Below are 15,736 nucleotides of genomic sequence, written 5' to 3'. Positions count from 1 at the left end.
TCCAGAACTAGAAATAGTCTAGGAGACAATAACAGTAAAAATCCACCTATTTATCTGAAGTTAAAAGAAATTGAGGTGAAAATTTGTTTTTAAAAATAATTTTTTTCAAAATTTTCTTTTTTTTAAAAAAAATTCTTCTACCTTAAAGTGTGTGAGGAGGCATTTTAATACATTGAGGGTAACTTCCCCCAAACTTCAGTTAAATCTGAAACTCATCAAGAAATCTTTCCTTTTCAATTTGACAGTCATCATAATGGGTTGTCTTTGAAGCCACTGTCACTAGTGAAGGACAGAGGTAGGATTTGAACCAAGATCCTTTTCAAAGAAGTCGAGAGAAAGACTGTACAAATTACCCCTTAAAAGTTGGGGACTGGCCCTAACAATTTGCTGGCAAAACAAATTCCACAGGGAGATTTTTGGTTAATTGATTCTTGCAGAGATGCTCAAAACTGTTTTCTCCAGTGAGACTGGGACTCTATTCTTAGTAGCCCTGTTCTTTGCATTCTTTTGTGCCTCCCTCCTATGTATATTCCAAACTGTATGCTTGAGATTCAAAGGAATATCACCAAGCATGGACAATTTCCTCTAATAATCCCATCATAGTCTCTTGCAAAATTTCCTGTGATAGAATATTTATTCATTAGTATTTAGAGTGATGAATCAAGTTGCTTGACCAAAATTGTGGTCCAAACTGAATCTCTCTGGCCCCTTTTTCCCACTGTGTCTATTTCCCTCCATCAGCCATTAAAACGATGGATTCGTCTTCTTTCTAAATGAGACTAACCTCTCAAGAAAGGAATCAATTTTGAGTCCTTTTGCTATATTTTTATTTCATTAGAAAGATAAATCTCTAAAAGTACGTCCCATCAAGTAAACTTTAAAAAAGCCGTTTGTGGTTAGGAATGATTGATGCCAGGGGTACAACATAAAAGTATTTCTTCATGCGTCAGAGTGGTTAGAATAGGCGGTGGGGTTTGGGTCACTTCTGGCTCTAAAAACATCTTCTTTCTGTTGCAGAGCCAGCTTCCCTCCATGACAAGTCCTCTGAAGCCAGTGTTCCAGAACAACGCAGCAGTAGGCAACCTCATCAGGTGATTCAGACCTTCTCCCCCTTTTGGATTTTTTTTTTTTTTTTGGCCATTAAACACCCTTGCCTCACGGCAGGCCATTATGTTATGTTCATAATGGACAAATGTGGCATTTGCCCACCCCTGAGTCAACGGGACAGTGTTGGGGAACAGGGCCAGAACACGTAGTATCTCTCCCTGTGGAGCAGGTTTTTTGGGAAAAGACCAAAAGTGTAATTGTTGACTGGCAATATTGAGGAGTCTGTTAGACGTCCACACAGAGATGTGGGATGTGCAGATGGTTGTGTGAGCCTGGGGCACCAGGAAGAGCATGATTTTTTCTTTTAATTTTATTTTTTCTCAAATGTTTTTTTAAAAATTAATTTATTTTAACTGGATGATAATTACTTTACAATATTGTGATGGTTTTGGTATACATTGACATGAATCAGCCACCAGTATACATGTGTCCCCCCCATCTTGAACTCCCTCCCTGCTCCCCTCCACCCTATCTCTCTGGGTTGTCCCAGAGCACCAGCTTTGAATGCGCTGCTTCATGCGTCAAACTTGCACTGGTCATCTATTTTGCATATAGTAATATACATGTTTCAATACTGTCCTCTCAAATCATCCCATCCTCGCCTTCCCCCACAAAGTCCAAAAGTCTGTTCTCCTTTGCTACCTTGCATATAGGATCATTGTTGCCATCTTTCTAAATTCCATATATGTGCATTGATATATAGTATTTGTGTTTCTCTTTCTGACTTACTTCACTCTGTATAATTTGCTCCAGTTTCATCCACCTCATTAGAACTCAGATTTGTTCCTTTTTATAGCTGAATAGTATTCCATTGTGTATATGTACCACAACTTCATTATCTATTCGTCTGCCAATGGACACCTAGGTTGCTTGCATGTCCTAGCTATTGTAAACAGTGAGGGCAGAGCACAATTGATTGTAGGTATTTCTGGTTGCTAGGCAACTTTTGATGGGCACTGCCCTTCCAAGGGACATTATCATAAGGGAAACCATCCATGAGGAGCCGTGGAGACACAGTTTGTCATTTTCTGACACTGAGTCAACATTGGTTATCACTCGAATGAATTAGAGTTCATAAGCAGAATACATGGTTCTTTATATCCAAAAATCATATTAAATAAATGTGTATATGTCAATCCTAATCTCCCGATTCCTCCCACCCCCTCTTCCCTCATTGGTGTCCATAGGTTGTTCTCTGTAACTGGATTTATATATATATATATATATTCTGTTGATACTACGTGTAAAATAGACAAATAAATGAGAACCTACTGTACAGCTCAGGGAACTCTACCCAGCACTCTGTGATGACCTAAATAGGAAGGAAATCCAAAAAAGAGGGGGTATGTGTATATGTGGGCTTCTCAGGTGGCCCAGTGGTAAAGAATCTGCCTGCCAATGCAGGAGACACAGGACATATGGGTTCAATCCTTGAGTTGAAAAGATCCCCAGGAGAGGGAAATGGCTACCCACTCCAGTACTCTAGCTTGGGAAATTACAGTCCATGGGGCTACAAAGAGTCAGACACGACTGAGCAACTGAGCACACATGCATGTGTATATGTATGGCTGCTTCACTTTGCTCTACAACCGCAATTAACACAGCATTGTAAAGCAACTATACCCTAATAAAGATGACTTCAAACAACAAACAAAATGCAAATGTGTGTATAACCAGGACCGTTTTCTAACTTGTGCATCTTCAAAGGAGAAGCACTTAGATGTGATTCTGCCCAAGTGTCGCCAATGGGTGTTCTCCTCTGTTAGATTTTGGGAAAGCCAGACTCACAGATTGGGGCTCCGACAGCTTGTGGATCACACAGCCTTAGCTCTGTTTGGCCTCGGAGTTGGTACCTGCGTGAGGCGCTGCTGCTGAGTGCGTGCCTTCGAAGCCCCATCCTTCTATCCTGGCGTTGATGTTCACTTCAGCTGCCAGCTGGCTGCCGGCTGTAATATCCCTCCCTGCAGTTGGGACCCAGCTCCGTATGTACATCTTGCCAGAGACATGTGCCTCCCAAGCCTGTGCAGGGAAGGGGACCTTGATAGATGCTCAGCCCCGTATCGAGAGGAGCTAAATGATGCTGTTAGCAGCAACCAAGGTAGCCAGGCGGGAAGATGTATGAGGGGTTCAAGGCACAGAAGCAGATGGATCTGCGTGACAAATTGTGAGCTTCTGGGATGAGTTTGAGCTACTGCCTCAGGCTGGGTGGCAGAGAATAGAGAGGTAAAACTCTTCCCATCAAGCTGCTCCTGTGGGCACATGTATCTTTTGGTTGTAGCGATGCAACAGTTTCCCCTTCCAAAGGCCAGTCTCTTGACTTAAGAGGTGGTGAGTGAAAGGGAGCAATTGCCAGGCTGTGATGGGGCTTTCCTGTCCAGACCCTATGACTGGACCTGAGTGGGCACTGCATGCTGATGAAGGGGCTCCCCCGGTGTCAAGCATGGTCACCCCAAGGACACATTTAAGCCAGTCATTACTTCAGTGGCCTTTCTGGGGTTACATGGCATGTGTCCTTCCACCAGAGAAGTCACAGTGCTCAGGTCTGGGTTGGACGACGGGGCAGCGGGGAGGAGATACAGAAGGGGGTCATGTCTCATGTCCCTGATATAAAGGAGGAGAAAGGGGGACTACGGATGTGCTTGTATACAGGAGGATGGCATTCGGAGCTCTGAGTGGACACTCAGTTCAAGGTGTTGTTTTGAAAATATACAGGGAGACATTTCATTTAGTTTGTTTTCCAATTTCTCCATCTCTTCCCTCCTTTTTTTTTTTTTTGATGTTCTTTCTCAAGAACAGTAGAAAAGCTTTTTCATACATATATAAATAGTGTGTATAATATATATCTTAGAAAACTTGTGAATTTTTGCCTAACTAAAAGATTTATGACATTTCGACTCACTTGTTTGACTTAGTATGAATGAAATGCTAGATTCCAATTAAAAAAAAATAGATGTGCAACAAGCAACAAAGGTTTACTGTATAGTACAGGGAACTATAGTCAATATCTTATAATAACCTACAATGGAAAATAATCGGAAAAATAATATATGTGTATATGTATAACTGAATCACCTTGCTGTGTATCTGAAACATTGTAAGTTAATGGTACTTTGATGAAAAATATATATGATGAAAAAAGTATACAGGGAGAGAAATTTAGGATGTTTCTTCTTATTAAATGTGTAACAAGTTGGATAATCTATTGGTGGAAAAAGAACAGTGGCCATGGAGGTGCTGGGCCCTGGGGGCTGGTAACACACCCCCACGCTTCTTGAAGTGTTTGTAAGGTTTCTAGGCAAGCAGGGCACCTCAGCCAGAGCACCAGGTTTCTTAAGAATCAAAGAGGATGCAAGGAAGATAAACTATTTTTGCCTGAGCTAGAAACTGACAAAAGGTTTTTAAATAGCTGGATTTTTCTAAGCAAGGAAACATAGGACAAGCACATTTCTGAAAAGGCCCATCTTTGATCCTTAAGCAAAAGGCACCTTGCAGGTGCAGGTCCAGGCACTGTGTCCTCGTTGCCCATTTGGGAAACCTGGATGTGAGGTGTACCATGGGTTATGCTTCCCATGAGGCCCTTAAAGGAGGGAAGAATTGTGTTAGTCACTCAGTCGTGTCAGACTCTTTGCGACCCCCTGGACTGTAGCCCATCAGGCTCCTCTGTCCATGGAAGTTTCCAGACAATACTGCTGTTCAGTTCAGTTCAGTCGCTCAGTCGTGTCTGACTCTTTGCGACCCCATGAACCACAGCGTGCCAGGCCTCCCTGTCTATCACCAACTCCCGGAGTCCACCCAAACCCAAGTCCATTGAGTCGGTGATGCCATCCAACCATCTCATCCTCTGTCGTCCCCTTCTCCTCCTGCCCTCAATCTTTCCCAGCATCAGGGTCTTTTCAAATGAGTCAGCTCTTCGCATGAGGTGGCCAAAGTATTGGAGTTTCAGCTTCAACATCAGTCCTTCCAATGAACACCCAGGACTGATCTCCTTTAGGATGGACTGGTTGGATCTCTAGACCATTCAGGCAATAATACTGGGGTGGTAGCTATCCCTTCTCCAGGAACCTCCCTGACCCAGGGATCAAATTCTGGTCTCCTGCTTTGCAGGCGATTCTTTGAAACTGAACCACCACAGAAGCCCTAAAGGAGGGAGGGAACAGACAAATATCATATGATATCGCAACTATGTGGAATCTACAAAATGATGCAAATCAGCTTATTTACAAAACAGATTTGCAGACACTGAAAACAAAATTATGGTTACCAAAAGGGAAAGTGAGAGGAGAGATAAATTAGGAGTTTGGGATTAACAGATACACAACACTCTATATAGATAACTAACAAGGACCTACTGTAGAACACAGGGAACTATATTCAATATTTTGTAATAACCGATGAGGGTAAAACATTTCATGCAAAGATGGGCTCAATAAAGGACAGAAATGGTATGGACCTAACAGAAGCAGAAGATATTAAGAAGAGGTGGCAAGAACACACAGAAGAACTGTACAAAAAAGATCTCCACGACCCAGATAATCACAATAGTGTGATCACTCACTTAGAGCCAGACATCCTGGAATGTGAAGTCAAGTGGGCCTTAGGAAGTGTCACTACGAACAAAGCTAGTGGAGGTGATGGAATTTCAGTTGAGCTATTTCAAATCCTGAAAGATGATGCTGTGAAAGTGCTGCGCTCAATCTGCCAGCAAATTTGGAAAGCTCAGCAGTGGCCACAGGACTGGAAAAGGTCAGTTTTCATTCCAATCCCAAAGAAGGGCAATGCCAAAGAATGCTCAGACTACCACACAATTGCACACATCTCACACTCTAGTAAAGTAATGCTCAAAATTCTCCAAGCCAGGCTTCAGCAATATGTGAACCATGAACTTGCAGATGTTCAAGCTGGTTTTAGAAAAGGCAGAGGAACCAGAGATCAAATTTCCAACATCCACTGTATCATCAAAAAAGCAAGAGAGTTCCAGAAAAACATCTATTTCTGCTTTATTAACTGTGTCAAAGCCTTTGACTGTGTGGATCACAGTAAACTGTGGAAAATTCTTCAAGAGATGGGAATACCAGACCACCTGACCTGCCTCTTGAGAAACCTGGATGCAGGTCAGGAAGCAACAGTTAGAACTGGACATAGAACAACAGACTGGTTCCAAATAGGGAAAGGAGTATGTCAAGGCTGTATATTGTCACTCTGCTTATTTAACTTATATGCAGAGTACATCATGAGAAACGCTGGGCTGGAAGAGGCACAAGCAGAAATCAAGATTGCCAGGAGAAATATCAATAACCTCAGATATGCAGATGACACCACCCTTATGACAGAAAGTGAAGAGGAACTGAAGAGCCTCTTGATGAAAGTGAAAGAGGAGAGTGAAAAAGTTGGCTTAAAACTCAACACTCAGAAAACTAAGATCATGGCATCTGGTCCCATCACTTCATGGGAAATAGATGAGGAAACCATGGAAACAGTGGCTGACTTTATTTATCTGGGCTCCAAAATCACTGGAGATGGTGATTGCAGCCATGAAATTAAAAGACACTTACTCCTTGGAAGGAAAGCTGTGGTCAATCTAGACAGCATATTGAAAAGCAGAGACATTACTTTGTCAACAAAGGTCCATCTAGTCAAGGCTACGGTTTTTCTAGTATTCATATATGGATGTGAGAGTTGGACTATAAAGAAAGCTGAGTACTGAAGAATTGATGCTTTTGAACTGTGATGTTGGAGAAGAATCTTGAGAGTCCCTTGGACTGCAAGGAGAGCCAACCAGTCCATCTTAAAGCAGATCAGTCCTGAATATTCATTGGAAGGACTGATGTTGAAGCTGAAACTCCAATACTTTGGCCACTTGATGCGAAGAGCTGACTCATTGGAAAAGACCCTGATGCTGGGAAATATTGAGGGCAGGAGGAGAAGGGGACGACAGAGGATGAGATGGTTGGATGGCGTCACAGCCTCAATGGGCATGGGTTTGGGTAAACTCCGGGAGTTGGTGATGGACAGGGAGGCCTGGCGTGCTGTGGTTCACGGGGTTGCAAAAAGCCGGACACAACTGAGCAGCTGAACTGAACTAAACTGATGAGGGTAAAATAATCTATGAAAAGAATCTGAAAAAGTATATGTATAGGTGAATCACTTTGCTGGAACCTGAGACTAACACAATGTTCTTATACTCCAATTTAAGCAAAAGAGGAGGAGGTCAGGAAGAAGATGGTCCACAGAGGAAAGGGCTAGGCCTTCAGTAGTTCCCTTCCATGTCCTTGTTCCAAAGGGGACACAGTCCTGCATGTGGTCATCTGGCCCCTGGAAACCCACCAGGTGGTCAAGCCACGGCTAGTAGGAGCAGGTCCAGGCCACCTTTAGCGAGAGGTTCCTTTAGATCTTGCCACAGCCAGGCCTGCAGCTGGCCTATGTGGCCGCGTCTCCCACTCTGCCGGTGGTGGGGACCCTCCTCAGAACTTCTTAGGCCACAGAGCAAGGACGGTGCACTCTGTGCTTCCTTGCCTTGTAACTTTTCTCCATGTGCAGTGACCCCTGTTCCCTGGAGGGCCCAGGACAGGCAGCTGAGAGTCATGCAGAGCCCCGTCCCTTGTCCTTTGGTCCTGCCCTCCCCTCCGCGTGCCTCCCTGTGACTCGATCTGTTCACTTTGCTGTCTGTGCTGCTGTGGGCTATTGCCACCCACCTCAGGGGCCCAGAGCAGGTGACCAGCAAGACTCCTGTCCAAGAGCTGGCTGGTTAGACTTCAGGGTGGTTGACTCTGGATGGCACAGTTTTACAGAAAATCTGAGCTAGGCTCAGGTCCTGAGAAGCCTGTGAGTTAAATGGAGAGATCTCAGGTTGTGAGTCCGCCTGCAGCAAAAGCGTGGCCTGGGCTCCTTGCCACAGAGCTGGTTGGGTCAGATGCCTGTCCCATGAATGGAGACAGGGCGTGTGTGAGATCTGCTGAGGCTCCTGCCCTGGGTCAGCGGGTCTCAGAGCAGAGCCATCTTGCCTTTGACTAATCCAGTATTTCATGAGTCCACCTGTGTGTGTTCTCCCTACACCGCCTTCTCATCTCAGCTGGTGTCTTCCTTAGCCTCCACATCTTCAGGAGGTCTTAGGTAGTGGAAGGCCGAGGGCTACATGCAGTCTGGTATAGCATTCTGGGGGCTCATTAAACACTAATTCCCTCTAGTGGAGAAAGTCCTCAAAACCCAACATTACGCTGTCATGAGTAAAGTGACACCAGGAGCCTGAGTGCTTATAGACTGCTTACCACAAAGCGATCTCGACAAAAATACTATTTTTGTATTTTTGTTAGATGAGTATGCAACGTTTTGTTTTGGGTCCTTGAAGAAAGGTGCATGATTCCAGGTCAAATGGCCATCTTGCTCCTTTGTAATTTTGGTCCCTCAGGGTTTCTTCAAGGCTGTCTTGTTCAAACATGATCCAGGGAAGGGGGAGCCTGAAGAACCGTGGGTGCAGTGCATAGGGCAGTCATCAGTGTGGCCTTTGGGGTACCCAGGTTCCTGGTCCCCCCCACCGTGGATCTCTTGGCTCAGTCCACCTGGTGGTGGGGCAGCCTGGGCATCTCTGCACTTTAGAGCCAGTGGAGGGGTTTCTGACACGTGGCTGGATTGAAGGGTTATTGCCTAAGACGGAAATGGCCTTGTAGGTGGGGAGAGTGGGATGTTGCCAAAGATCGACTAGGCTACTTTGTCATTTCACCCTGGGCAATACTTATGATTTGCTCAGAGTCCCAAGACATTCATGCTAACCGCACTGGACTGGGATTTACCGGACCGCTCTCCAGCTCCGATGCTGCCTGCACACCATGCGATTCCCAGGTGGCTCAGCGGTAAAGAATCCGCCTGTTAGTGCGGGAGACGCAGATTCCATCCCTGGATCGGGAAGATACCCTAGAGAAGGAAATGGCAACCGGCTCCAGTATTCTTGTCTGGAGAATCCCATGGAAAGAGGAGCCTGGTAGGCTACAGTTCATGGGGTTGCAAAAGAGCTGACATGACTGAGCGAATACGCAGAAGCAGCAGCAGTCTTGCTGGCATCATGTGGACCCCGCCACAAGGAGAGGAGGCCCTGGGGTCTGTGACCACACCTGCTCAGAGCTGAGCACAGGCGCCGAGGAGCAGGCTGTTTGGGGAGTTACTTTCACCCTCCCTTCAGTCCCACCCAGAGTTCTACCATCTGTATCTACATCCCCAGGCTGCTGAGAGAATCCACATGCTGTGTCCTCATCGTGCATCACCAGGCATGATTTTAATTACAACCTATGCTCAGCAGTTACCGGAACAGGAGCCTGGATCCTTAATACTTTGTGTGTGTGTGTGTTAGTCACTCAGTGGTGTCCAACTCTTTGCGACCCCATGAACTGACCCCAGGCTCCTCTGTCCATGGAATTCTCCAGGCAAAAATACTGGATTAGGTCACCATTTCCTTCTCCATGGGATCTTCCCAAAACCAGGGATTGAACGCGGGTCTCCCACATTGCAGGCAGATTCTTTACTGTCTGAGCCACCAGAGAAACACTCTTCATACTTTGAGTGAGTGAGTGACAGTCGCTCCATCATGTCCCACTCTTTGTGACCCCATGGACTGTAGCCTGCCAGGCTCCTTTGTCCAGGAAGGGGTAAAACCCTATCTGCCGTGGCACCAGCCCCCGTAACTCTCGCTCCTTCAACACCCTCCCTGTTAAGGTCCAGAACACCGGAGGCCCGCACTGCCATGGGAAAGTCAGCATAGCTGTCATGGGGAACCCCTTTTTTCAGATCCTTGGCTGTCTCTGGTTCTTTCAGTGTTGATGGTCCTTGAGGACTTCAGAAGGGGTTGAGGGCTCAGCTCTGGGGCAGTGTCACTGGGGACAAGCCGTGGGCTGGAGGTTGCCTCCACATAAGACCAGCCACTGTGGTCTGGAGCTACCAGGGGCCATAGTTGGTGTAGGTCAGTCCACTGGGAGTCGAAGGCTTTTAAACCAAGGGAAGTGGCCCCCGATAGCCTCCTGGAGCACCTCCCATGCTCATCCCCACCTCTCATCCCACTGCCCTGCCGGGTCCCCCTGAACTTGGGACTCCTCTACCTGGGGCTGAGAAAGTCCTTATTATTGTCACAACTGGAAGAGATGGGGGGTATTTTTCCTGTATTCTGGGTCCCAAAGAATGCTCTCTGAGCGTGGAGATGAAGCCGGCACCTAGAAACACGTTAGTCTGGGTACCAGTGGACTGAGTACCTCTCTCCTCAGGACAGAGACTCACTTCGGGGGCTTGTTAAAATCCTCCCTCCTGAGTCTCTTCCAGACTTTCTGGGCCAGAATCTCTGGGAGATATGGCTGAAGAATGGACATTTTTACTGTGCTTCTGGGCAATCTACTTGGAAGAAAAGTGTTTGTGGCTCAGTGTGAAAACATAACAGACACGCATTGCATTGTTCCTAAGGGCACGCCATCCCTGAGTTTCGGAGCTTCACTTACATCTGTGCATTTGGAATGACCTGTGTTCATGACCCCACGCGGGGAGCTTGCTGCAGGGCACAGAGGATTCAAGATGCTTGTTGGGGGCTGTGAAGAGGGTCACACGGAAGTGTCCTGATGTTGAAACACTCCATAACCATGAGGCATCATAGTTGGGGAACACTTTTTAAATCTCCCGTGTTTTATGTGGGTCTGAAGACACAATGCTTTCAATATGAATGAATAAAAGAGGATTTTAGGCTGTAGAAATCCCAGATCATGCACTAAATTTTAGGAAGCCTCAGAAGGTAAAAACCTCAGAAGGTAAAAAAAAATGCAAATTTCAAAATTTGCATTAATCAAAACATGACACTTTTCTTCCTGATTATTTCTATTCTGGTTGCATCTCCAGTTAAGTTATATAACACTGATGTTATTTTCCAGACAAGAATTTCTGTTGATGGGGTACAGTTAATGTAGTTGTCACTGTCCATTAATTCATTAGCACAAAACTGATGAAGTCAGAAATTTCTTCCTGAAAATTGCAGTCAATGAGAAAGGAAAGCTTCTTTTATTTGGATACAAAACCATGGGATTTGCAAATATTTCGCATCATGATGAATATTTAAAACAAACAATCCTCCTTTTCCTCTCCTTGACTCACTGGCAGTCCATTTTTTTCTGGTTATTTCAGGCAATTCTGTGTCTTCCCTTCCAAGTCTGTTAGTTTGGGGGGATGAACTTATGAATAATTTGAAACCTGGGTTATGTCTTCCCTGCTTATCTCTTCCTTACTGAGACCAACAGAAATAAACTTGATAAATTTAGAAAACAACATTGGTTGGTGCAACCATGTCATGGGGAAAAGGCAAACAACAGCAAAATCCCAAGCATCGTCACAACAGAAGCACCATCCTTGTGGCACGATGTAGCCCCGTCAGCCACAAGGTTCTCCTTGTGTGACCGGGAATCAATGAATTAAGACCAGGAGTCAGAGTGGTGCCATCCGCAAGACTCGCTGCCTTTCCATTGTGACGTTAATTATTCATGGTGCCCGGTTACATTATTTAAGATGTTAAATGCAGCTCCAGGGCCCTGCAGTCTGAGCCAGCATCTTCAGGATGGGCAGGAAAATACACTGCATGTAATTTATTTTTTATTTTATTTTTTAAAACCTTCTTATTTTGCATTGGTGTATGCATGTGTGCTGTCATTTCAGTCGTGTCTGACTCTTTGCAACCCCGTGGACTGTAGCCCGCCAGGCTCCTCTGTTCATGGGATTCTCCAGGCAAGAATACTGGAGTGGGTTACCATGCCCTTCCTTCTCCATGGGATCCTCTGGGCCCAGGGAATGAACCTGCATCTCTTACGTCTCCTGCATTGGCCAGTGGGTTCTTTACCACTAGCGCTACCTGTGTAGACAATTAACTATGTAGTGATAGTCTCAGGCGAACAGGGAAGGGACTCAGCCATACATATACATGTATCCATTCTCCCAAAACCCATCCTCCCATCCAGGCTGCCACATAACATTGAGCAGACTTCCCTGTGCTATACGGTAGGTCCTTTTTGGTTATCCATTTAAAATATAGCAGTGTGTACATGCCCATCCCAGATGCCCTAGCTGTCCCTTCCCCCTATCTTTTCCTCTGCAACCATAGTTTGTTCTCTAAGTCTGTGAGTGTGCTTCTGTTTTGTAAGTTCATTTGAATCATTTCTTTTAGATTCCACATCTAAGGGATGTCATGTGGTATTTCTCCTTCTCTGTCTCACTTATTTCACTCAGTATGACAATCTCTAGGTCCATCCATGTTCCTGCAAATGGCATTATTTCATTCTTTTTAATGGCTAATATTCCATTGTATTATGTACCTCCTTTTTTATCCATTCTTTTGTCGATGGACATTTAGTTTGCTTCCATGTCTTTACTATTGTAAACAGTGCTGCAGTGAACACTGGGATGCGTGTATCCTTTCAGATCATGTTTTTCTCCAGATATACTGCATGTATTCTAACAGGGAAACACTCTTCCACAAGCATTGGCCCCTTGGAGGAGTGAGTGTTCTGCTTGGGAGCACATTTCAGAAGGGGAATGTAAGAGCCAGGAAAACTGTCTGAGGAGATAGATGGGTGATCTACATGGAGTCAGTTCATCAATTTTGCTCCCTTCCTTTAGGAAGGAGTGTGTTACTTAAAGAAGGTTGAAAATATTTTATATTTTCACATAATAGGGAGAATTTGGAATATTAAAAAAAAAAATCGTGAATTTTTGCTGTAATTTGCCTTCATACACATTCTAGATTCTTTGAATTGGATCTCTCTTTAGGCCCTGAATTTGGGAAGTGTCTAGAGTGTTGTACTGAAAATCATAAAGGAAAGACACATGCTAACGTTGTATTCCTCTCTACATCCTCATTTTATCTTTGCTGATGAGTGGAGCTTTCTTCTCATATGTGCCTTTTATGGTGATCTCAAGCAACTCAATTCATCCTTTTTTTTCCTTTGTCTTCAGGAGTCTAATCACCACCAACTGGGCCCAGCAAATCACCCACCGGTTTCCTTTAACATGGGCAGTCCTAAGAAGGTCAGGAATGTGACTTTGGTATAGTACAGACATCCCTTTGGCTTCACATGGCTCTTGACTGAGGACCTACATCTCACTGCTCACGATGTCATCATCGCTTACTGTGATGTCATCACTGCCGTCACTCTAACGCTGGGCTCCCGCTTTGCAGCATGACCTGGAAGAAGCAGTGTTTTCATCATCAGAATGGATATTTTATTTTGAGAGAAGGACTCCATTTTCCCAGCTTCTAAAGTGGAATTTGACTTTTAAAATATTTCAAGATTTCAGCGAATTCCATAGTTACTAAGTAAAAGTTGCACATTCATTATGATAATGCTTCTCATCACTCAACACTCCTGCTTGCTAACCCAGCAAATGGCAGATATGTCTACATCCCATTGTGACGTTTAAGAGGTCTTTATTATCTACAGTCTCTTGAAGATAATATTTATGATCCAACCAGTCCATCCTAAAGGAGATCAGTCCTGGGTGTTCATTGGAAGGACTGATGCTGAAGCTGAAACTCCAATACTTTGGCCACCTCATGTAAAGAGTTGACTCATTGGAAAAGACCGTGATGCTGGGAGGTATTGGGGGCAGGAGGAGAAGGGGACGACAGAGGATGAGATGGTTTAATGGCATCATCGACTCGATGGGCATGAGTTTGAGTAAACTCCGGGAGCTTGTGATGGACAGGGAGGCCTGGCGTGCTGCGATTCATGGGGTCACAAAGAGTCGGACACGACTGAGCGACTGAACTGAACTGAACTGAACTATGTAGGTATTATTGCATATTATCTGTGGGAAAAAAGAGGATTAAACATTAGGATCCATCAGATGACTGAAATTGCCCAGAAAAATCATAAGTTGTAGGTTATAAATAATATTACATTCTAAAGCAGAAGTGCACCTTGAGAAATATCTTATTATTGGATATTGACATGAAGACATTCATTTTTATCTGCTCCCTTATCAATCTTGTTCTCATGTCCTCAGATGAGTTAGATGTGGATTTTGCTGTTTGGGGGATGTATCTCCAGCCATGAACAAACTGGATATGGGCAATAACGTTCTCTCATAAATAAAAGGGAAGACACCAAAAAACCTTTTATTGTTCTTCTTAACTCTTTACTATTTAAATGGTTTAAATAATCATAGAGTTTAAGAACCAAGAAACAAAACAGGAGACCTCTATTAAAAATTCTTTTTTCATTTTCCATGTAGAGATTCACAGTGTATTTTGCTGACGACCCCATTTCTTCATATTTAACGTAGAGGTTGGCCTATGATTTGACTGAGCTCTGCACTGGTTGGTGCAGATTACTGCGATGTAGTAATTAGCAACTCCCCTGAGCCCCCCAGGCCCAACCATGCTATTGTCAAGATAGAATTTGACTTTTCAGAAGTATTAGGATTTTATGGCACCCCACTCCAGTACTCTTGCCTGGAAAATCCCATGGACAGAGGAGCCTGGTGGGCTGCAGTCCATGGGGTCGCTAAGAGTTGGACACGACTGACTGACTTCACTTTCGCTTTTCACTTTCATGCATTGGAGAAGGAAATGGCAACCCACTCCACTGTTCTTGCCTGGAGAATCCCATGGACAGAGGAGCCCGGTGGGCTGCCGTCTATGGGGTCGCACAGAGTCGGACACGACTGAAGTGACTTAGCAGCAGCAGTGAATTCCTTAGAGTTATCTGGTAAAAGACACACATTCATTGTGATGATGATGTTTCTTATCATACACTCCTGTGTGCTAGTCTATTCACAAAGAAGTCTCTACAGGCAGACCTCAGAAATGTTGTAGGTTTGGTTCCAGACCACAGCAATAGAGCAAGTCACACAATTTTTTTTTTTTTTTGGATTCCCAGAGTATGTGAAAGTTATATTTACATATACTGTAGTCTATTGAATGTGCCTTTGTGTTATGTCTAAAAGAACAATGCACACATCTTAATTAAAAAAATATTTTCTTGCTAAAAGATGCTCGCCATCATCTGAGTGGTCAGTGAGTTGCAAGCTTTCTGCAAGAGTCACATCAGAAATCACTGATCACAGGTTATCAATTGAAAAAAAACTACCCAACCTAAAAACGGAGAATTTTTTAATTTGGCAAATTTTCTAAAGCCATCAAGCCTGGAATGCAGCCTCCTACTGAGCTCCGAGGAACTGCTCCCAAGAGGTAAGGGAGGAGACAGGATATGGAGGAGTTTTTGCAACAATGACCAGATAGTCATCAAAAGATGACCGTTAATTAAAGAAAACCAGACATCTCAAGTTAAGCAATTCAGTGTTTTTCTATGTATGGGGAGATACAAGAGCCTGTGCTCGCTGAAATCATTCATTTTCTGTGCATCTCAACTGTCTGGAGCCAGGATCTTGTTCTTTCCTATCCTGGGTCCCTCAGGGCTCACCTTCAGGGCCGACTGCAGTGGCTGATGGCTTGATGGCCACAGCATCCTTTGTTTGCTGCTATGGCAGGCAACATTTTACATCCACAACCGCAGCAAGTATAATAATAATGAAAGTTTGAAATACTGTGAGAATTACCAAACTGTGACACAGTGACAGGAAGTGAGCAAAGGCTGCTGGAAAAATGGCACTGATAGAC

General features: G+C 44.5%; 1 protein-coding gene across 5 annotated transcripts in view; it reads left to right on the top strand.

Annotated features, from left to right (window-relative positions):
* IGSF5 (immunoglobulin superfamily member 5) overlaps nucleotides 1-13,703 on the top strand; it is a 53,690-nt gene extending 39,987 nt beyond the window's left edge. For all 5 annotated transcript variants that reach the window (XM_043874465.1, XM_043874467.1, XM_043874468.1 and 2 more), the window contains 2 exons: nucleotides 1,018-1,091; nucleotides 13,072-13,703. In XM_043874465.1, coding sequence (XP_043730400.1) covers nucleotides 1,018-1,091; nucleotides 13,072-13,167 — 170 coding nt within the window. In that variant the 3' untranslated portion in view covers nucleotides 13,168-13,703. The remainder of the gene's footprint in view (nucleotides 1-1,017; nucleotides 1,092-13,071) is intronic.
* Nucleotides 13,704-15,736: the final 2,033 nt, after the last annotated feature.

This window comes from Cervus elaphus, chromosome 19 (genome assembly GCF_910594005.1).
Source record: "Cervus elaphus chromosome 19, mCerEla1.1, whole genome shotgun sequence".
NCBI lineage: Eukaryota > Metazoa > Chordata > Mammalia > Artiodactyla > Cervidae > Cervus > Cervus elaphus.
The sequence above is the reverse complement of the archived record's forward strand: the minus strand, read 5'-3'. Positions and strand labels throughout refer to the sequence as shown.